The 23,611-nt window shown below is 41.3% G+C and overlaps 2 protein-coding genes and 1 non-coding gene across 36 annotated transcripts in view; 2 read left to right on the forward strand and 1 right to left on the reverse strand.

The window, feature by feature from the left end:
- CUL2 (cullin 2) overlaps positions 1–2,853 on the reverse strand; it is a 123,545-nt gene extending 120,692 nt beyond the window's left edge. For 3 of the 12 annotated variants that reach the window (XM_054521739.2, XM_054521731.2, XM_054521732.2), the window contains exon 1: positions 2,275–2,448. The gene's annotated coding sequence lies outside the window, so the exon portion shown is untranslated. Of the gene's footprint in view, positions 1–2,274; positions 2,470–2,493 lie in introns of those variants that run through there. The other 9 variants (XM_054521737.2, XM_054521736.2, XM_054521734.2 and 6 more) reach the window with 9 other exon arrangements.
- Positions 2,617–23,611, forward strand: part of CREM (cAMP responsive element modulator) — an 89,951-nt gene continuing 68,956 nt past the window's right edge. For 14 of the 23 annotated variants that reach the window (XM_024253408.3, XM_054523180.2, XM_054523184.2 and 11 more), the window contains exons 1-2: positions 2,675–2,894; positions 13,479–13,576. In XM_024253408.3, coding sequence (XP_024109176.3) covers positions 13,533–13,576 — 44 coding nt within the window. In that variant the 5' untranslated portion in view covers positions 2,675–2,894; positions 13,479–13,532. Of the gene's footprint in view, positions 2,895–2,949; positions 3,265–13,478; positions 13,577–23,611 lie in introns of those variants that run through there. The other 9 variants (XM_063727286.1, XM_054523219.2, XM_009245263.4 and 6 more) reach the window with 8 other exon arrangements.
- LOC112135311 (U7 small nuclear RNA) lies at positions 11,150–11,209 on the forward strand. Its single transcript, XR_002916611.1, has one exon. It is a non-coding gene; the product is annotated as a U7 small nuclear RNA (small nuclear RNA).

Genomic DNA, 23,611 nt, shown 5'->3' on the forward strand with positions numbered 1-23,611 from the left:
CTTTCAGAGGCCAAGGTGGAAGGATTGCTTAAGCCCAGGAGTTCCAGACTAGCCTGGACAAGAGACTCCATGTCTACATATAAAAATAAAAATTTAATTTAAAAAAAAAGAGAGGGAAGAGGGCAAAAATTGGGCAGGAAATAACAAACAAGTGGGTGGTGAGGAAGCGAATACAACCCCTGCCTTGCCTTCTTCTTTTGAGAAATCTGAAGGTGAGGGGATGGCAAGGGATGGAACAGTAAGCAAATGGGCAAAAAATGAAATGTAAATGTGCAACCTGGAATTGGCAACTCTGTGGCCTTCCTTATAGGGCTAGCAGTGCCAACAGTTTTCAAGAGGCAAGATACTAACACATTTGTAGGGGAAGGAGCCAAGAGGACGAAAAAGGCTGCAGGTATGACTCTTGGTAATTGAGCAAGATCTGATATGGGAAAGAAATGACATCTAACTTACAGTTGGATTTGGAGAGGAAAAAGAGGCGCTCCTCCCGACCCAGAAAGGGAGGGAAAGTTTAAGATATTTTGAAGTGAGGAGGGAGGATAAGGGTGTGACTGACAGCCTGTATTTTCTCAGAAAAGTAGGTGACCTAGTTGTCCCTCCCCAACAGAGAATTAACTATCATCTAGGTGAGGAGCCCCAAAAGCTAGACACTGGACTAACATAAACATGAGTAGGTTTTTAAGTATTTATCTTATGGCAGATATTTTTTAAAATCTATAATAATCCTAACAGGTAGGTACTATTTTTCTTCCCATTTAAAAATCTTATGCTTCCCTTAAGAGGATATGACACTTGCCCACAGCTAACAAGCATACATTTAAACCCAGATCCAACTGCATGGTTTTTAAGTCTATTACATCTTACAGCAAGGGGATAGCAGAGGCCATGAACTGATGGGCTTACAAGTATGTGTATCTCACCTCCAGTACTGATCTTTGTAAAAAAACAGATGAACAAAAAAATATGGTTTGTGCTTTCTGAACTTTATAATTAAGACTACATACATATGAGAGTAAAATACTGGCAAGAAAGGAAACCGTAGAGCAAACACTTTGCAAATAAGAAATTGCCATTCCTTTGATTCTTTTTGATTCATATGAACTCCTGTTACAGAGACAATTGTTGTGGATACATTCCCTTTGACCTATGAAAATTAGATTTGAACAAAGGTTCAGATTGGATTTAGATTAGGTCCTGCTCAGTGAAAATTATGAAAACACTCTGACACTACAGTAACTGATATGAAAGAATACAATAAATCCTCACTTAACATTGTCAATAGCTTCTTAGAAACTGGTTTTCAGTGAAACAACGTACAATGAAACCGATTTTTGTTGTCATCAATATTATAACGAAATGAAAACAACACTGAATGAAATTTTTTTTGTGGACCTGCTGTAAGTTGTTTGGCTTAAAGCCATGATTTCTGAGAACCTATCGTTAAGTGAGGACCTACCGTACTCTATAACCATGCTGCTATTCTTTATTCCTGATATCCCCTTACTTTTTTTTTGAGATGGAGCCTCCCTCTGTCACCCAGGCTGGAGTGCAGTGGAACGATCTCAGCTCACTGCAGCCTTGACCTCCCAGGTTCAAGCGATTCTCTTGCCTCAGCCTCCCAACTAGCTGGGACTACAGGCGTCTGCCACCACTCCTGGCTAATTTTTGTATTTTTAGTAGAGACGGGGTTTCACCATGTTGGCCAGGCTGCTCCTGACCTCAGGTGATCTGCCCATGTCTGCCTCCCAAAATGCTGGGATTACAGGCGTGAGCCTCCAGCCGACCTTTCTAATCTAAAAAAAAAAAAAAGAGAGATGGGGTCTCACTGTGTTCCCTAGGCTGGTCTCCTGGGCTCAAGCGATCCTCCCACCTTGGCCTCCCGAAGTGTTGGGATTACAGGCCCGAGCCAGCGGGCCCGGCATGCGGAGCATTTCCAGTCAAATACTGGGATAAACTGCAATAAATGACCCTAAGAAGCAGGTGAATTGTCTCAGGAGCTCAAGCTTCTTTTGGAGAAAGACTCAACCAGCCTGTGACTGGCTGTGAAGATGGAGGAAAAGGGCCACTAGTCAAGGTATGCAGACAGCTTTTAGAAGTCAGAAGAAGCACGCCTGCAGTCCCAGCTACTCAAGAGGCTGAGACCGGAGGATCGCTTGAGCCTGGGGAGATAGAGGTTGCAGAGAGCCAAGACCACGCCACTGCAGTCCAGCCTGGACAGAGGTGAGACGCTCGCGGACCTTAGCTTGGGGTTGGCGGCGTTAGGAAGAAACCGACCTCGAGACCCTGAGGACCTGACGACAGCCGTTACTCTGGCTAACAAGACATTGGATTTCTGGCGCACGCGCGGCGCGGCGGCGCGCGGCAGGCAGCTTCCGGTTTCCGGCCTTGCCCCCACTTCTACCTTCCGCCCCACCTCCAGCCTAGTTCCTCATCTTGACCCCGCCCCCTGACCTTTCTTCTCCCCACCCCTAGGCCCCGCCCCCTGACCCGCACCTTCCCGCCGCCCCTCCCCGGTTCCATTTCATTGTTGGATTGTGGCGCTTCACTCCCGCTGGCGGCCGGCAGGGGGCGGAGTTCGAGCCTGGATTTTTCCTCGGGGCCTCCCCCGGGAGGCCGTCCCGGCGTGGGGGAGGGGAGGGCGGGGCGGGGCGGGGCGGGGCGGGGCGGGGCAGGAGGACGCGGTTCGGTCGGCTGCAGCGCTACTTTTGGTCCGGGGTCGACAGGGAGGCCGCGGCTACCGCATCAGAGCTGACGTGGGGATTACGTGGGGCCGCTGCCGGCTCCGGGTTGCTGGGCGGCGGCGCCGCTGCTGAGCGGCGGTCGGGCTCGCCGTCTCCACCTCCTCGCGTCCGTAATCAGTGACGAGGTCCGCTACGTAAATCCCTTTGCGGCGGGTAAGTGGTGCGTCGGCTCCGGCCCCGAGACCCAGCAGCCGGCGACGCGGCGCAGGAGGCGGAGGTGGAGGCAGGAGGCGGAGCGGAGCCGGGGGCGGTGGAGCGGAGCCGGGGGCGGTGGAGCAGCGGAGGCCAAGCGGAGCCGTGGGCGGCGGGCCAGGACCCCGGGACCGGGCCAAGGACTGGCGGGGCGGCCGCGAGTTCACCTGACGCGGCCCCTCGCTCGGCGCCCCCTCCCGCTTCGTCCGCTCAGCTGCCCCGGGACCCGCCTGCCTCCTCGCGAACTTAGGACGAGTTGGAAAATCCTCCCTGAGAGAGCCGTGCGGCTCAGGGGAGCGGTTTAACTCGGAAAAGGAAAAGGAATCCAGAAGTAAGGACCTCGGATTTCAGTGCCCCCAGCGCCTCTGCCCCACTTTACGAGCGCAGTTTAGACGAAAGCGGACGCAGCCCGTTTTCCCCCAAAACCTGGGCCGGAGGGCCTCGCAGCTGAGTCATTCGGTCCCGGGCGCGGGCAGTCTCAGGAGTGGGAAGGGCAGAGCCGCGACCGCTCTCGGAAGGCGCATTTTCCCTTCTGCCTGAGTCTTGCCTTTTTAGGGCCATCTGGTAAGGTTTCCAGAGCCTGTTGAATCTGGGGAATAAACACATTATTAAACATACTTTTTTTTTTTTTTTTTTTTTTTGGAGACGGAGTCTTGCTGTTACCCAGGCTGGAATGCAGCGGCATGATCTCGGCTCACTGCAGCCTCTGCCTCCTGGGTTCAAGCGATTCTCTTATCTCAGCCTCCCGAGTAGCTGGGATTACAGGCATGCGCCACCACGCCTGCTAATTTTTGTATTTTTAGTAGAGATGGGGTTTTATCATGTTGGTCAGGCTGCTCTCGAACTCCTGACCTTCCACCCACCTCGGCCTCCCAAAGTGCTGGGATTACAGGCGTGAGCCACCGCGCCTGGCCTCAGCATGTTTCTTGATGCTGTTGCGTTTTATTTGTATATCAGATACCTGAGTTTGAAATCACTTAGGGGTTTCCTGCATGCTGCTTAGTGAAGCAGCTGTGAGTTTGTAATCACATTTTAAGAAATTGGGACTTACAGGGCCAGTCTCAAAGTGTCACTGAAACTGAAAGAGCTTCTTTAACACTGTGGCTTACGTACGTGACTCAGTTTCCTTTCTACTTAATTTGCCGGGCGGATGAGAGTGTACCTTTCCCTTGAAACAAAAACCTGGATTGAACAGTGAGAAGTCCGCTATGAACATTGCATCAGATTACATGAATAAACCACGCTGGTTTTTTTGTTGTTGTTGTTTTTTGTTTTGAGCGCCACGTTTTTTTCCTAGTCTTTTTTTTTTTTTTTTTTTTTTTTGAGACAGAGTCTCGCTCTGTCGCCCAGGCTGGAGTGCAGGGGCCCGCTCTCAGCTCACTGCAAGCTCCGCCTCCCGGGTTCACGCCATTCTCCTGCCTCAGCCTCCTGAGTAGCTGGGACCACAGGCGCCCGCCACCACGCCCGGCTAATTTTTTGTATTTTTAGTAGAAACGGGGTTTCACAGTGTTAACCAGGATGGTCTTGATCTCCTGACCTCGTGATCCGCCTGCCTTGGCCTCCCAAAGTGCTGGGATTACAGGCGTGAGCCACCGCTCCCGACCTTTTTTTCCTAGTCTTGATTCTCTTTTTGGATAAACTTTCCCTTCCTAAGTCATAGTAGTCTTAAAGTCTTTCAATCTAAAGTAATTTTTTTTCCCAAAGGAAGGCAAATTGCACACAGTATGTTTTGGCCAATAAAAGCTAAGTGTTAAAACTGATGTTTAAAGAACTATGTATTGATCCCAACACAATTTTAACAAATATATTAAAATGGTTTTGATCCTGAATGAGTAAACACTTAAAAGCATTGTCAATATTCACACAACTTTGGCGAATCTGTAAAATAGGTGAATATAACACATACTTTCCCAGTGAGTTGGTGATGGATATGGAATCATTTTGGTGAGTGTGAAGTTGTAATTACGGTGATGTTTTGTGTACATATTTTGGTGACAGTGTATGAATAAATTTTTATTGAATGCGTAAACAGAGGACATTTTTATTTTTAGTCTTTTTGTTTTTGCATTGTCCCTGAAAGTTAATGAAATTTACTTCTTTCTGAATTTTAAACTCTGGAATCCATAGTTAATAGGCTGTATTCCCAGTTTCCTACTCAGGTGAGTCACTGCCTAATCAAAATACAAAATCTTGCTTAGGGTTATGACCATTTCATGAAAAGTAGGGAAGAGTTTTGAATTATTAACATATATAAGGAATCCTGACTGAATCTTTACCAACATAGACATATATTTCTGATCCTTTTTCTCCCAAGTTGTGTTCCCTGCAAATTAAGTATTGGCCCAGATGATTGAGCTAGGTTTATTGTTGAAGTGGATATTCCTACTGAAAAGCTCTCAAATGTCCTGTTCCTTTTAGATAGACTTCTTAAAATAAAACTGAACAGTGCAAACACTTAATAGCTGAACTATTGAGAGACGTTATTTTTTAGAGCAGTTTTAGAACCATTGATATTTTTATATTTCCTTATCAACATTGATTGATAAGGAAATAAGCCTGAAATATCGAATTTTATTGTTTCTACTTAAGTAAATGGATGGATTCCATATGTAAAAGTCAGCTTTGAAAAGAATTATTATTGTACATTGAATACAGTTTTGATATTATCAACACAGGAACTTAAAAACCCACTTTAGGCCGGGCATGGTGGCTCACGCCTGTAATCCCAGCATTTTGGGAGGCTGAGGCAGGCGGATCACCTGAGGTCGGGAGTTCAAGACCAGCCTAACCAACATGGAGAAACCCCATCTCTACTAAAAATACAAAATTAGCCGGGCATGGTGGCCCATGCCTGTAATTCTGGCTACTTGGGAGGCTGAGACTGGAGAATCGCTTGAACCCAGGAGGCAGAGGGTGCACTGAGCCAAGATCAAGCCATTGCACTCCAGCCTGGGCAACAAGAGCCAAACTCGGTCTCAAAAAAAAAAAAAACAACAACAAAAAAAAACCATTTCAAGAAAAATGTATCTCATTACACAGTAGGTAGAAATGAACATTTTAAATAATTATGTTAATAATCTCCTTTTAGACAATACGTTTTAAATACCTTTTGCAATGGGAACTCCACAATAAAGACTGTGCTGTTCTTAAGAATAAATGCTTTTACTCATAGGTTTTCATTTTCTGATATTGTATATCCAGTAGAGAATAAGCAAGAACAAAGAAGAAAACCTAAGGATATCATTAGTGGAAATTTTTCTTGATACTACTTATGGAAATACCTTAAGTCTTACTGCACTGAGTAATGATGTTTTGGTCAATGATGGACCACATATATCCCATAAGATTATAATGGAGCTGAAGAATTCCTGTTACCTAGTGATGTCCTAGCTGTCCTAATGTCAGAGGGCAGAGTATTACCTTTTCTATGTTTAGGTATGTTTAGACACACAAATACATTCCACTGTGTTCTAATCGCCTGCAGTATATAGTACAGTAACATGCTGTACAGGTTTTGTAGCCTAGGAGCAACAGGTTATCCCATTTGGCATAGGTGTGTAGTCGGTTGCGCCATCTAGGTTTGTTTAAGAGCAGTTTACAATGTGAAGTTGCCTAATATTTCTAAGAATGTATCCCCATTATTAAGTGAAGCATAACTGTAATTCAGTTATAGCAAGGTTTACAAAGTAAAATGATACCTATTTGCACATTTCATGACAGGCCTTCCTAGGAGTGATAGAGGAAATTACTGGCAACGTGTGTGTGAAGTAGTTTTTATAAGTAGAGGAAATGCATAGGCTATAAAACTATATGGTAGTTTTGCTTAAAGACTGCTTAAATAACTATTTCATTGGTCAGGAAGGATGCTTACCTGTAAGAAAACCTTACTAGCAACTCATCCTCTTGTCAGACTTTTTTGAAGCCTCTCAGATCTCCACAAATGAGAAACATCTTTGTGCATGTTTTCTAAACAGTAGTATAACCAGGCCATTTAAATGTCAAGATACTAATAAAATCCTGTGAACGTTTAAGAGTGGAGCTAATGTGATGCTAATATTTTCACAAAATAAACTCAGTGTCTTTAAAGTTATCTTAGTAAAGGTTTTTTTGTGTGTTTTTTTAAACATAGCAGACTTAAATCATCCAACTTAGAATAGCAAAGTAGCAGATAGTTTTGTTTATATTCTTAATCTCAACTTTTTTATTGATAGCACAAAAAATGATTTTTCTTTTTTGCTTAGAAATGTTTTTAACTGGAATTTATATCCTAGCACTGATTATGGTGAAAGTATCCACTTTTGAATTATGACAACTGTATCACACATAAAGACCCACGTTACTGAATATGGGTGCTTGGAATGTTTTTACTCTTAAAATTTCTGGAGGAGTAAAATTAGGCATGTTTCTGCACTTAGAAAGATACAGGTTTTGTTCAGATGTGTAAGATAGGACCAATCTAGGTAAGTAAAATAATGGTAAAATTCTTTTTTCTGATCTTAAGCTAATTCAGGTAGTTCATCTACTTTGTCAGATTTACTATCTAGTAGTTAATGCATTTATACTTAATACGTAGATAAGTGTTTTCAAATGTACTTAATGTGCAGTAAAGAAGCATGCTATTGAAAACAAAACAAAACAACCTTACAGTGATTCTAGTCAAGCAAGTAACTCCCTCAGAAGTTTAAAAATTTGGTTTCACATTGGCCAGGTGTGGTGGCTCATGCCTGTAATCCCAGTGCTTTGGGAGGCCGAGGTGGGCAGATCACAAGACCAGCCTGACCAAACATGGTGAAACCTCATTTCTACTAAAAATACAAAAATTAGCTGGGCATGGTGGCTCGCACCTGTAATCCCAGCTACTCAGGTGGCTGAGGCAGGAGAATCGCTTGAACCTGGGAGTCGGAGGTTGCAGTGAGCCGAGATTGTGCTACTGCACTCCATCCTGGGTGACAGAGCGAGACTGAGTCTCAAAAAAAAAAAAAAAAAAAAAAAATTGGTTTCACATGAAGTGATGGTGGCGGGGGAGGGAGGTGTTTGAAAGGATAGAGATAGGTCATGATTATTTGAATTTCATTTTTCATTTCCTCCTCAGCAGCCCATTCTGTAGTTCATTTACTGTGAAATGGCCAAAAGCAGGCAGCATGTGGGAAATGAATTGAAAAAGAGACACTTATTGAATAGCTAATCCTTTAGTGATTTTAGTAAAGAGTTAAGATTACTTAAATAATAACAGGTGTCTCAGGCAATTAAATTTTGGAGTAGCCGTGAATCTATATTAGAGAGCCTCCTGAATTTATGTATAATTCATGTTTGAAATATGAAAGACATTTACAAGTGTTTGGAATATTTATTTACGAGTATCCCTCTTGGCTATTCTGTTTTTACATGAAAGTGTAAAGATTATTTTTTGAAAGTTATTGCTACTTTGCTTTATAAAGAGTATAAGACCAATGGTGTAATTTCATGGTACTGCTTTCTCCCATTGTTTTTCCTGTACTCATCTTCCCCTAAAATGCATAATCATAGTCTCATCCCTGTCAATTTCAGCTATATGGCTGTTTAGAATTATTTCTCTTATAACTAGTCCCACCTTCTCTTAATTTTTTAACCGACTTGGTTGAGAAGGACCAACTTTACAATATGAGCTTCATATTCTCCTTTATCTTTCAAACTTTATTGCTCTTGCTACTTAAATTACAGTTAACCTATGGATATCTACTTTTGCAAAGAACTAAAACCTTGCTTCATCACAGAACCAAATAAACAGATTGTATTTCTCTGTGTTCTCTTTCTCTTCCTGCTTCTGTAAAAGGTATGATACCTTTTATTCCACATTCTTTTCTTTTTTTTTGGGTATGCTAGTTGCAGTGCTTTGAGGTTTTCTTATTCTTTTTCTTTTTTAGTCTTTCTTTTAGAAACCATCTCAATAATGCATAATTTACAGTTTACATTTTTGGGTTTTTGAAAGTGGAGTAAGAACTTAGATTGTTTGGCAAGTGTCTTATAAAGAATTCTTAATATTTCCCGTAAGTCATAGTTATCTCCAATTGTAATATCTAGTCCAAAAGCAGTTTTTTTTGTTTTTTTTTTTTGAGACAGAGTCTCACTTTGTCACCCAGGTTGGAGTGCAATGGAGCAATCTCGGCTCACTGCAACCTTCACCTCCCAGATTCTCCTGCCTCAGCCTCCCAAGTAGCTGGGATTACAGGCGCCTGCCACCGTGCCTGGCTAATTTCTGTATTTTTTGCAGAAATAGGGTTTCACCATGTTGGCCAGGCTGGTCTCGAATTCCTGACCTCATGTAATCCATTCGCCTTGGCCTCCGAAAATGCTGGGATTACAGGCGTGAGCCATGGCGCCTGTCCAAAAGCAGTTTTTTTTAAGCAGAAAAAGCAAAACTGTCTTTATTGTCTTTCCAAAGCATTCAACGTAGTCTTCAGAGAAACAGTTCTCTTTTTGAATCGTTTAATCTACTTAGTCATTTCATCTAATGTACTATTTAACAAAATTACAAAATTGCAACAAGTATGGCTGGCACAATCAGGTTTGGTGACAAACACAACTAACTCTTGGTAAGCACCCATCCCTGTTGGAGTGAACACAAGTGTCTGGGCACACTAGAGAACTGTGGTGGGCATTAGCTATATTGTAGGCTTCACAGGAGTGGAGAACACTGTTAATATGGAGAGCTGGAAATTGGTTAAGTAAACTTTGGTATTCTAGTAAACTTGCCCAAGAAATTTAATTCTTATATATACCTAGATTTTCCAGAAAGTTACGTTAAGGTATTAATGTAACCACAGCAGATAAAAGTTTTTGTTTTGTTTTGTTTTGTTTTGTTTTAAGACAGCTCTGTTGCCCTGGCTGGAGTGCAATGGTACTATCTCGGCTCACTGCAATTTCCGCCTCCTGGGTTCAAGTGATTCTCTTGCCTCAGTCTCCAGAGTAGCTGGGATTATAGGTGCACACCACCATGCTGGCTCATTTTTGTAATTTTTTTTTTTTTAAATGAGAGTCTCGCTCTGTTGCCCAGGCTGGAGTGCAGGGGCGCGATCTTGGCTCACTGCAACCTCTGCCTCTTGGGTTCAAGCAGTTCTCCTGCCTCACCCTCCCAAGGAGCTGGGATTACAGGCGCATGCCACCACGCCTGGCTAATTTTTGTATTTTTAGTAGAGACAGGATTTCGCCATGTTGGCCAGGCTGGTCTTGAACTCTTGACCTCAGGCGATCTGCCCGCCTCGGCCTTCCAAAGTGCTGGGATTACGGGGGTGAGCCACCGCGCCTGGCCTCGACATTTTTAAGTGTTAATTTAATACTATCTTTTCTCTATCAGCATATTGTATTTGTTTGCTTATATAAGCATTTTCCAACATTTGTTTTATTACCCTCTCTGTAATATATAATCCCATATTCAGATTTCACCATTTGTTCCCAAAATGTCCTTTATAGCATAATCAACCTATTTTAAATATCATTTGTATAGAAAGCTATATATTGAAGGATACTGACAGCAGTGAAATTGAGCCTGGCACGATGGCTCAAGCCTGTAATCCCAGCACTTTGGGAGGCCGAGGCAGGCAGATCACTTGAAGTCAGGGGTTCGAGACCAGCCTGGCCAAAATGGTGAAACACCGTCTCTACTAAAAATACAAAAATTAGCCGAGCATGGTGGCATGTGCCTGTAATCCCAGCTACTCGGGAGGCTGAGGCACAAGAACTGCTTGAACCTGGGACGTGGATTTTGCAGTGAGCTGAGATGGTGCCACTGCACTCCAGCCTGGGCAACAGAGCAAGACTCAGTCTCAAAAAAAAAAAAAAAGGGAAAGAAAGAAATTAATTGAAGCTGTTGCACCACAGGGTGAATGGAGCAACATACTGGTGAAAGTAAGGTGAATGCCAACTGTTGTTTTTGTAATCATACCTAATAAAGTTTTTATCAGTGTGTTAGATGGCCTTCAAAATATGGCAGAGAAATCCATAACCAGACAAAATAATTTTGGGTCTCATTTCTTCTTATAAGTTATTACTTGCCTATAACAAACTAATCTAAAATATGCCTTTCTTCTCTAAAAGCTAAAGCTTAAAGAGTCCCTTGGCAGATGGGACTTTTAAATTATTCCTGTAGAAAATTGGTAGTATATCAGTGTTTTAATTTATTATAAGTGTTTTAATTTATTCCTGTAGAAAATTATTCCTGTAGAAAATCAGTAGTATTTAAGTGTTACAGCTCTTAGAATTTGTCTAGCAGGCTCTCCGGTTTTTGCCAGAATGCCCACCACCCCCCAAAAAAAGAAAATTGGTAGATTGGTAGTATACAGGATATATCAGTATCCTTTGGGTGTTTAGGTAGAAGGAGATCTGCTTAGAAATTGTAACTGGAGAGCTGAGTACAGTGGCTCATGCCTGTAATCCCAACACTTTGGGAGGCTATGGTTGGAGGATTGCTTGAAGCTAAGAGTTTGAGACCAGCCTGGGCAACATAGTGATACCTATTTCTGGGGGAAAAAAAAAGAGAGACATTAAAAAAAAAATGAGCCAAAGAACATAGAACAAAAGGCTAGATAATTTGGAAGAAAAGCATAAAGTAATATAAAGAATTCAAAGAGGACAAAGTTTCAAATGGAGGAGGAAATGCTGTAGGGTTATTGAGGAAGATGGGGACTAGAAAGCATCCTTTTAGATTTGGCAAGCAGGCAAGCATTCATTGGTGACCTTGTGGAGAATAGTTGGAATGAGGTAAGTCTCTGATCATCCTGAGTCAGGGTCAAGTTTATCTTGTCATTATTCGGGTATGAGGCTAGTTTTTATCTTTGATATCCTGTGGCTCCCATGGCTGGAAGCTGGTGTTTTCTTCAGTGCTGCTTACCTCTAGGAAGAGGAAGCAGGCGGCTGTTCCTAGACTTCTCTGAATACCTTTTTCTAGTTTTAAAGTTTTGAACCACAAGCATGTGTTACTTATTGAGCAAATAAACTATTTCCAAGTGAAATACAGAAATTGGCATTTTTTCTATGATATAGTGCTGTGATTATCATTATTGTTCAAGTGCTATTATTATTTTATTGACATATCTGCCCCCCCTTTAGATTGCAGGCTCCTGGAGAGCTGTCTCCTGCAGTGCCCCAGTGTCTAGTATGAGGGGGTGGCATCTAATGGATTATACAGTTTTTAAGGAGCATAAGATGTCCCTACGTAAAATGCTAGTGCAGTATAACAGAATAAGGTTTAATCTCAGAATGGCATCAGTTCTGCTTTTTGTTCCTCTTGTGAGGAGCCTGTTCAAATGCCCTACTGTCTCTTGTCCCTATGCTGGGGGCACATGGTAGCAGTAGTAACCATCACCTTAGTGCCCTTAGTGAGGTTTGATAAACCTGCCTGCTGCCTACAGTTCCAAATTTGACCAGGATTGTATGACATCATTTAGAGGAACCCTTAGGAGGGAACTCTAAAAGCAGTGTGTCTGTCTAAGCACTGCTGTTGCTGGCAGAGGGGTCTAGAGGTTACTTAGGGATGAGCACGATTGTTCTCTCCAGCTCTAAAAGAAATTAAGGACTCTCAGATTTTTTTTTTTTTGGGACTCTGTCTCAAGAGTTTAGGTCTGTGAATGGTCTTGCTCTGTCACCTAGGCTGGAGTACAGAGGTGCAAACATGGCCCATTGCAGCCTCAACTTTCCGTGCTCAAGTGATTCTCCCACCTCAGCCTCCTGAGTAGCTGGGAGTCCAGGCCTGTACCACCATACCTGGTCAGTTTTCTTGTAGAGACAAGGTCTTACTATGTTGCCAAGGCTTGTCTCAAACTCCTGGGTTCAAGCAAACCTGCTGCCTCGGCCTCCCACAGTGCTGGGATTACAGGTGTGAGCCACCATGTCTGGCTCAAATGTTCTTTTGTCTTTTTCTTTGCCAGTTTTACTTCATTCCACATGTCAAATATATATTTTTAAAGGTATTAGTAAAAAAAAAAAGAGAGTTTAATTGCTACAGTGTGTAAACTAGGTTTTTTAATGGATTGAAGGCTATCAGAAGGACGTTTTGAATAAACTTATTTTGTTTGGAGTTTAATTTTTTGACAAAAACCCAAGTTGGAATTTAAGGTAAATGAAAATTTTGTTGCATTGGAGTGAAATATAAGGAAATAATAAATTCGTTAATTTTATTAAATGATCATTACTTCTTAAAAATAGAGCTGATACCTGTGAGGTATACTTAGTGTGTATTAGATGATTCAGATAGCACTGCTTTCTCTTCAGTAGAAAATAATCAGAAAAATAGTTTATCATTTAAGTTTTGTCAGTTTTTTTCCCTAGGAAGATAAGAACAATACAGTAGAAGTAAGATTGACAAAAAACCATACAGGGCTGTTTTTAGCTTTCTAGTCTTTTGGTGTTTTTTTGGGGGGGGGGGTTATTTTTTATTTTTAGTTTTATAGAAATTAGAATATTCTTCCTGGCCTCGTTTTGAGAGGTTTTAATTTAAATAAAATTTAATTTGAGAGTTTTTTGAAGTGAAATGTTACGATCTCCCAATTCAACATTATAATTTTACTGCAGGATAAATAAAGAAAACGGGAAAGGAGGAAAGCATTGATTACAAATGTCTTAACAATGAGCAAATGTGCAAGGAAAAAATATATTAAGACAAATCTAAGGTAGGTAGATGTACATTTTTCTGTTCTTTTGAAAATTCTACTTAGCTTAAAGTTCATGATGAATAAATTGATATATAGATGTACACATACATATATGTATGTATATATATTCTATTATAATATATACTCAAATTATTCAGCCATTCACTTAAGGCACCATCTACTGTGTGCCATGCTAGGCGCTGTAGGAGATGTGTCGATATGTCAGTTGACTTATGCTAGGTACTAGTCTTTTCGTTTAGAAAGTAGACCAATATGAGGATGTCGATAGTTAAGTGGAATTGTAGAATTCGAAGAATCCCCAGGGTTTTATTCTTCCTTCTGGCCTTTCGGCCATACTTGTACTTAACCTTATAAAATGGAAGAAAGTCTCTACCAGCGTTTTACAAATATCCAAATAGAATTTTTCAAGTTTCCTTTTGATTACTTTCAGAGACATTCTGTTTCATTAGTTGGATGTAGCCCTAAAGAGAAAATTGATTTTCCACTTTTTGTAAAGTTATTTAAAAGAATAGAAACAACTTTAATAACTTCCTTTTCCAATTGGATTCTATTTTTAGAAGAGATGAAAAATTTTTTCAAGGGTAATGCACTTCCTCTGCAGTGTAATTTGTCTTTGAAAATTGGATATAACTAAAATTTTAGAATTTTTTTTTTTTCTTTGGAGACGGAGTCTCACTCTGTTACCCAGGCTGGAGTGCAATGGCACAATCTTGGCTCAGTGCAACCTCTGCCTCCCAGGTTGAAGGGATTCTCCTGCCTCAGCCACCTGAGTAGCTGGGATTACAGGGTGCCACCATACCCAACTAATTTTTTTTATTTTATATTAAAACAATTTTTTATTAAAAAAATTTTTTTTAGGCTGGGTGCAGTAGCTTAACCTGTAATCCCAGCATTTTGGGAGGCCAAGGTAGGAGAATTGCTTGAGGCCAGGTGTTAAAGACCAGCCTGGGGAAAAAAAAAAAGAGAGAAAAGGGGAGAAGACCAGCCTGGGTAACATAGCAAGATCCTGTCTCTTAGGAAAAAAATTGTTTTAATGGAGGGTCCTATTTTTTAAAAAAACAATAGATATATTACTATTTTATTAATTTGGAGCCCAATATATTCAAAACAGGTTGTGGTAATATTTGCTTTTCTATCAAAGTTTGCTAAATAATATAAAGGAGATTTCAGAAGAAATATTTAACTTCAAAAGAAAATAATGTTCCTGCTATTATTAGTTGTTTGTAAATTTAAATATCTCCATTTTAGCAATTTTTTTTTTTTTGAGACACAGTTTCACTGTGCCCAGGCTGGATTGCAGTGGCACAATCTTGGCTCACTGCAACCTCTGTCTCCCAGGTTCAAGTGATTCTTGTGCCTCAGCCCCCAAGTAGCTGGGATTATAGGTGCGTGCCACCACACCCAGCTAATTTTTGTATTATTAGTAGAGATGGAGTTTCACCATATTGACCAAGCTGGTCTCAAACTCCTGACCTCAGGTGATCCACCTGCCTAGCCCTCCCAAAGTGCTGGGATTACAGGCATGAGCCACCATGCCCAGCCACCATTTTAGCAAATTTTTACCTGTTTTTTAGAATTGTGGAACCAAATATTTGCCAGTATTTTGCTTGTTGTTAATTTATAGTGCTTAGTGGACTTTTTTGTTTGTTTTAGTTTTTATTGTTTTATCCTTACATGTTTTTATTTTTAATTATTTTGTAATTCATAATTGCCCGTTGGTTCTTTTCTCTCTAAAAAGGATTATTGTTTAAGATTAAAATACTACATAGTTAATTAAAGACTATTAGTTTTAGTGCAACTATGTTTATTTAATATTATCACAACTATAATACAGAAAGTGAGATTTCGAGAAATATATTCTATGAGACATCTCTTCAATTTTAATATATTTAGCTATAAATTATATAGTGAATAATGTAAGATTGTAATGGACTCTATAAATTCTATCTGGAGCAGCTGTGGCTGATTTATAGATGTTAATACAAGTACATCATTTACAGCTGAGTTTGGGGTCCTGCATTTCTGCTGATATAGTGCCTGAAAAATACCTGGTACAGTGCTTGACCCATGTTGAGCACTGAAATGTTAGTTGAATCTTCTGCACTGAGTCCTGTATAGGAGTTGGGTTTTAGTGGGTTTAGGAGGTTGTACTGGAGGGCATAAATCTGCAGAATAAATCTGCAGATTTGGATATAAATCTGCAGAATAAACTGGCTTGAAATAGCATATCTATTTTAAATTGCTAGTGTTGACCTTTTTTGTAGATGATTTTTACCTTCAAAAAAATAATTTTAGTATCAAACTTTTACTAAATGGCATGAACTGAACACCGTGCTAGGTACTCTGGCAGGATACAAATGGAATAAAATTACAGTCCATACATTTGGTATGAAAGAGAAGGCATATCTGAATGAGATTGTGACAACAATTGCAGCATTCTCCAAAACACATCATCATCATAAAATGTTGTCCAAACTGTAAATTGCAGGGCACTGGCTGTGGAAGGAACCCTGGAGTCACAGTCACAACACCTCTTTTTCATCCCTCATCATGATACCTATTATGTTCCCTGTAAAAGTCCCTTAATCTCTCTGAATGTTATCTTTATTATTATAATAACACCTGACAGTTGCACAGTCTTCCAGGATAATTGATTAATTGGTTTATTTAGCATATACTGTACTAGGCACTGGGAATGCATGGAAATCTATAAGATGGGATCCCTGTCCCTGAGTTGCTCACGCTGTTGTGTGAATACATGTATTATATGCTACACAAGTGTTATAACAGACTTGTAAATGCTTTGGGAACTCAAAAGAGAATACCTAATTCTGCCCATGGCTATTAGAATAGGCCTTTGAAAGTTGGTGTCTCGAACCAGGCCTTGACAGACTAGTGAGAATTTGCCAGTTGGACAAAGAAGGGTAAAGGGCATTTCAGGAAGAGGGGAGATTAGATGTAAAAGATTAAAACTGGGAGAGTAAGATATGTACTTGAAAAAATGTCTGATTAGGAGGCTGGCATGCAGTGTGTTGGAAAGAGTAGAGGGACTAGAGATAAGGCTGGAGAACTAAAATGGGTCACATTGTGAAAGAGATCGAATGGCAGTGTGGTTTAGTAATGGAGTATATGGACTTTGGAAAAAGACCTTGGTTGAAAACCTGGCTATGCCACTTAATACCTTTGTGGTAAGATCAAATTCTTAACCTCCCTGAGTCTCCTTTTCCTTATTTCTAAAAGAAGAGCTAATTATTTTTTAGTTTTTGAGACAGTCTCATTCTGTTGCCCAGGCTGGAAGAACTGATGATAGTGATCTTATAGAGTTGTTAATCAAAACTACCGGTCACTTACCACATGGTAAACTCTCAATAAATGATGGTTATAGTTATGAGAATTAGAAGTTTGGATTTTATCCTGTAGTCAATAGGAAGCTACTGAAGAGTTTTAAGCAAAGAAGTGTTTTAAGCAGAAATACATGTTTTAGAAACATAACTATTGGCATGGATTGGAGCCAGGAGGTAGAGTGGTGGCTGTGGAAAGGTAGAGAAGGAGACTTAATTGTTCTTCAGAAGGTAGAATCATCATACCTGGTGATGATGCTGTGTGGAATGACAGAGAGGGAGTTTCAGGGGTTTCTGGCTTGAACAATTGGTTGGATGGTGGGGTCCCATTTCCTGAGATAGGAAACTCATAAGGGTAAGTTTGTGGAGGAAGAAGAGGAGTTTAGTTCTGGACCCACTGATTTTGAGGTTCCTGCAGGACATGTGTTTGGAGATGTTAAACAGGGATTTGCATATTGGATTTTGGAATTGAGAAGAGACGTCTGGCCTAGAGTCATGGGTTTAAATCTGGCACTTGAATCCAGATAAACAGACCATATGAAGTAGGGAGAGATTTGAGAGTGAGGCAGGAGAGCTAAGCAGAGTCCCGAAGACATGCAATGTTGAAGGTTAACATTGAGGAAGGGGAGGAATTGTCAGAGGAGCTTGTGGAGGAATTGTCAGCGAATCGGATGAGAAGAGGAAAATGTAGTATCAGAACGCTGAGACAGTGTTCAAGAAAGAAGATGTTGTCAACAGCTTGAATGCTGCTGAGGGATCAAACAAAAGGTAGGACTTAAAATGTACATTGGATTTAGTGACAGAGATTAGTTACCATTTCTAGAGATGTTTTAGAGGCAGAAACCTCTCTAAACTTGGGGGTGTCTAGGAGTATGTGGGATGTGAAGTAACGGAGATAGTAGTGTTGGCAGTTCTTTCAAGTAGTTCAGCAGTGAGAAGGGGAAGAGAGGTTCAAGGGAATAGCTCGAGAGATTTCTGATCCAGTGGATTTGTGGCTATGTGTATAAGTTGTGAGATGGGAGAGACGTGAATGTGTTTAAATCTTTACAGGAAAAAACTGTTAGAGGGGGAGAGAATAATTGATAGTATAATCCCCCGGGGCATGGGCTCCAAACAACAGATACAGGTATTTTAAGAGTGGGAAGGAGGCAGGAGGCAAGGGAACATGGTGAGTGTAGATGTCAATAGCTTTGTTGATTTGGTTGTGGGAAGTTGATGGAGTTCTCATTAGAGACAGGAGGCAAGGGCTTTCATTGAATGTAGTCAGTATAGAAACGCAGGGATTGAGAAGAGGGAGAACATTTGAAACAGTTGTGGAGAATGGGAGAGTAGTAAGCCAAGTAGGCAAACTCCATCGGTTTGCTGCCCATTTGAGGTTGAAAACCAAGAATTTAATAGCTATATTTATATTTTTAGAGATGGAGTCTTGCTCTGTCACCCAGGCTGGAGTGCAGTGGCACGATTATGGCGCACTGCAGTCTTGACCTCCTGAGCTCAAGTGATCCTTCCACCTCACCCTCCTGAGTAGCTGGGACTACAGGTGCCCACCACTATGCCCAGCTAACTTTTTTGTTTTTTATGTGGAGACGGGGTCTCACTATGTTGCCCAGTCTGGTCTGGAACTCCTAGGCTCATGTGATCCTTCTGCCTTGGCCCCCCAGAGTGTTGGGATTACAGGCGTGAGCCCCTGTGCTTGGCCTCAATAGCTTATTCTGTCTTATAATTTCATTCAGTATTGTTCATCTGCCTTGGTGCAGGCATAGAGGAGATGAAGAGTTGGTTTTATCCAAGATTGGTACTTACTAAGAATATACAGCAGTGGCACAGTCTTGGCTTACTGCAACCTCCAACCCCCAGGTTCAAGCAATTCTCCTGCCTCCACCTCCCAAGTAGCTGGGATTACAGGTGCCTGCCACCACATCTGGCTAATTTTTGTATTTTTAGTAGAGACAGGGTTTCACCATGTTGGCCAGGCTGGTCTTGAACTCTTGACCTCATGATCTGCCCGCCTTGGCCTCCCAAAGTGCTGGGATTACAGACGTGAGCCACCGTGCTGGGCTGGGAAACAGTGATTAAAATGAGAAGCCATGTTAGCTGAATAGGGTGGGAAGTGAAGAAAGGGGGAGGCAGATGGGCAGAGAGAAAGTGGTGTGGAGATCTCAGTGTGTTGGAATAACAAGCGTGATGGGAGTGGTCAAGGGAGAGGGTAAAATGGGAGGATAGGATGTTGTAGGAAGAGTGGAATGTTGGAATTAATTTTTTCAGAGCTGGACCAGTTTGCACATTGGCAGTGTCCAGGGTGTGGCCAACCACTCCAGTAGATGGCTGAAGTGGCATAAAGTAAGTCATTGATCTGAGGCATCTGGGTAAGGGATAGGTCTTCTTTTGAGTGTTGAACATAGACAGAATGGTGAAGAGGAAGACTTTTACATCAGGGGCCAGAGTCTTCAGTTTACATCCTGGAGGTGAGTAGATGATTATCTTATGGATGGGTTCAGGATTGTACACCTGATGACCTTGAGCCTCAGTTGAACAAGGGTTTTTATGAGCGAGTAAAGGAGGTACAGGTGGGAAGCAACAGTGGGGAACAAAGCAGATGGCCAGTCAACATGCTGACCTTAATTGGGTGTGGGAAGATGAGCAGTACCCTCTTGAGAGGACAGCAGAGAGGCTTTGGGAGTTCCAGATAGCATATTGCTGGGGTTTGGAAGGAGAACAGGAGTGAGGGGTTGTATTATGGAGGGAAAGGAAGCACTAGTTATGAGAGTGAAGATGAAATATGGAAGGAGCTTATATCTTAGACAGTGATTTGAGTGTGATTCTGGCATGGGTGCAGGGGCATTGCAGTTTAGTTGTGGCTTAGGAAAAGGCCCATTGTCTGTGATTTATTGTCTTCAGAGTGGATAGCAGCAACTGTGTGGAACAGCAGCTCAATTGCTTTGTCCAGTGTGGTGATGGGAGGTTACAGTGGACAGTGCCCAGTGCTAAATTCTGGTAAGGAGGAGGAGTTGGGATGGCTGCTGACCTTCCATCTCTGCCTTTCTCCCTAAGGCTCAAGGCCTCATGGCATCCTGACTGATGTTTAGCTTTGTGGGGTTGCTTTTTGTGGTTGATCTGATTCTGACTGATTATATATAGACACACGATTCTAGCTTTGGAGCCTGAATGGATGATGATACTCTTGACTAAAAGAAGAAATAAAAGGGAGGGGACAGGTGTCCATGAAAACCCCAGGTTGAGATGCTCAGTAGGAGGGAGGTGTGTGTAAATACAGATTTGGGAGCCATCTGCATATAGGATTGAAGAAGCCATAGTATTCATAGTATTGGAAAATTCTGTAGTATTGACAAAGGGAAAAGGGCAAAGGACTGAACTCTCTGGGAAATGCCCTCAGAGAAAAATGGACCAGTTAAGATGATTGCATGAGATGGTATGTATCAAGACATTTTCATGTATAAAACATTTTGAAATCTGTTTGTCTTTTATCATATCTCAAAAATAGAGGCCTGAATAATTTATCTTTCTAATCATTAAAACTTTTTTTTTTTTTTTTGATGGGAGACTTCTTGGATTCTACAGTGTGTACCCCTCTGTCCTTAAAGTATACTGAACATAATTAGTCTTTTTTTCGTGACTCAGGATAGTTATTATAAATATCAGTTATTGAGTTGTAACTCACAGGCTGAGCATGGTGGCCACGCCTGTAATCCTAGCACTTTGGGAGACTGAAGCGGGCTGATCACTTGAGGCCAGGAGTTGGAGACCAGCCTGGCCAACATGGTTAAACCTCGTGTCTACTAAAAATACAAAAAATTAGTTGAGTGTGGTGGCACGTGCCTGTAATCCCAGATAATTGAGAGGCTGAGGCAGGAGAATCGCTTGAACCCAGGAGGTGGAGGTTGCAGTGAGTCCAGATTGCGTCACTGCACTCCAGCCTGGGTGACAAAGCGAGACACTGTCTCAAAAAAAAAAAAATAATGAAGGTATTATTCCTAATTTAATTCCATGCAGCCTGTCCAGCCCTATTTGTACCAGTCCTACTCTGTCTCTTCCCCACTAAATCTAATTATCCCCCTTTCCCTCACCCAGATTTTCTACTGTAATCAGCTATTCTGTTTCCCAGATATCCTCTGTACTTTCCTGCCTCTCATAGTCGACCTGTCCTTTCTACCTGATGAAATCCTACTCAACCTTCAATATACAACTCATATGACCACATTCTCTGGCAGACTTAGTCATTCTCTCATGTTTTCCAGAGCATTTCATGGATCACATACATCACATGATTCAAGAAATTACGGCCAGTTGCAATGGCTCACGCCTAGTAATCCCAGCACTTTGGGAGGCCAAGGCAGGCAGATCACCTGTGGTCAGGAGTTGAAGACCAGCGTGGCCAACATGGCGAAACCCCGTCTCTTCTAAAAATACAAAATAGCTGGGCATGGGGGCATGCATCAGTAATCCCAGCTACGTGGGAGGCTGAGGCCAGAGAACTGCTGGAACCTGGGAGGCAGAGGTTGCAGTGAGCCGAGATCATGCCTCTGCACTCCAGCCTGGGTTGACAGAGTGAGACTCTGCCTCAAAAAAAAAAAAAAAAAAAAAAGAAATTACTTTACTTGTGGTTTACTTTAATTACTGACCTGCCAATAAACTGTGTTTCTCAAATTTTAGTACATATTGGAATTGTTTGCATATAAGAAGTTAAATTCTCAAGAAAGTTTGATTCACTAGGTTTGGGCCTAAGCTTCTGCGTTTTTTACAACAAATACTTCTCGTTAATTCTGATGCAAGTTGTCCAAGGACCATAATTTGAGAAACCAACAACCATGTAGTTAATGGATTCCGTCAGGGCAAGGGCCATGACTTATCTGCTTTTGTATTTTCGGAGCCTGCCATGTAGACTATGCTAAATGAATGTTTCTAGAATGAAATAGAGTTTACTGGGGAAGGCCTTTTGGCATATAATTTTTGAGTTGAGACCCAAGTTGTTGCAGAATCTTAAAGGTTTTGCCTTTCAAAGGTATAAAAAATAGCACAAGACAACATTTCCCAGGTGGTTTCCAAAATACTCCTGCTAGGGCATGCTTTGTGGGAAAAGGGTTTGTTTGGTAGTCAGATACTTTTAGAAAATGCTGTCTGTTGGACCTGTGCCCTTCACTCTTCTCAAGACACACTAGCAGATTGAAGCTTTTGAGATGTTCTGTGGGAAAGAAACCCTTTTAATCTTTAAAACGTTTTGACAAAGCATTTTCCCTACCCTTTTTCCTCAGATAATGCCTTTTTAGAACCTGCAGAACTAATGTCCTGAGGTATTTTCTTTGGAAACTGCTCACATAACCAAAAGTAGAACAGCAGGAATTAACACTTCATGTGTGATGATGACCTATAATTACCTAGAATTGGAGAGGCCACGCTGGGAAGTTATAAGAAAAGAGATAAAGGCTTAGGCAATATTAAGGGAAAGACATTTTTCTATGGTAGGCTCTACTTTTGTATGTTGATATAATTGCTCTAAATTGTCCTGGTCAGTTATAAGTATTAAAATAACTGTAGTATAGACGATAGCAGACAGGTTTGAGCATGGAAGGATTGGATTCGGGTAATGGCTACTGGAATGCAAAAGGCAGTATGAAGTCAAAGACAGTAGATGAAGGATCTGTAGGATCTGGTAACTAATTAAATCTGGAAAAACAACTTGGATGTTTTAATTCAAAGATCTAAGTGGTCTATATACTTTTTGGATGTATAGTTAGACTAAGGTGAAAAAAAACCATTGTATTATTGACAGCTGAAAAGATGTGTAACAGCAGGGAGTAGTTTCTATAAGCTGTATTTTTTTTTGTTTTTTTGTTTTTGTTTGTTTTAAGACGGAGTCTCGCTCTGTCGCCCAGGCTGGAGTCCAGTGGCGCGATCTCGGCTCACTGCAAGCTCTGCCTCCTGGGTTCATGCCATTCTCCTGCCTCAGCCTCCCGAGTAGCTGGGACTACAGGCGCCTACCACGGTGGCGCCTGGATAATTTTTTGTATTTTTAGTAGAGACGGGGTATCACCGTGTTAGCCAGGATGGTCTCGATTTCCTGACCTCGTGATCCGCCCGCCTCAGCCTCCCAAAGTGCTGGGATTACGGGCGTGAGCCACCGCGCCCGGCCTCTGTAGGTTTTTAAATTTACATTTTATTTTGTTTATATTTTATCTTTAACAGGATAAAATTTATTATAATATAGTTTGCCTTCTAAAAAGAGTCCATATAGAAATCATTAACTTAAACTGAATTCATACACAAACTTCAAATCACATCAGAAGTTTTTCCTGGAAAAATTAGGTCCTCTTTTTTCAATAATTGGGGCTTGTTTATCAGAAACAACTTAGTGATAACAAAGCAAGACACATTTTTATATTATTATACATGTAATTTAGATGATGGGGAAATTCCTTCACACTACCTCATAATATAAAGCAGGTTTATTAGGCCTTAAGAATCATAGAATATTTATACTTTTCATGTAAAATAGAAAACCTAATTTTCCAGTCATTCATGCTAAACAGCAGGGTTAAAGTAATGATCAGGAAGACTTTATAAGTTTTAAACTAAGGTAGTTTTCATGAGACATTTTGCAGTGCTCCCTTGGTAATGTTCATATTCAGTGAGCAGAAAAGAAAAGAAGAGAGAGTTAGGACTCTACTATTGAACC

This window comes from Pongo abelii, chromosome 8, assembly GCF_028885655.2.
Source record: "Pongo abelii isolate AG06213 chromosome 8, NHGRI_mPonAbe1-v2.0_pri, whole genome shotgun sequence".
Lineage (NCBI taxonomy): Eukaryota > Metazoa > Chordata > Mammalia > Primates > Hominidae > Pongo > Pongo abelii.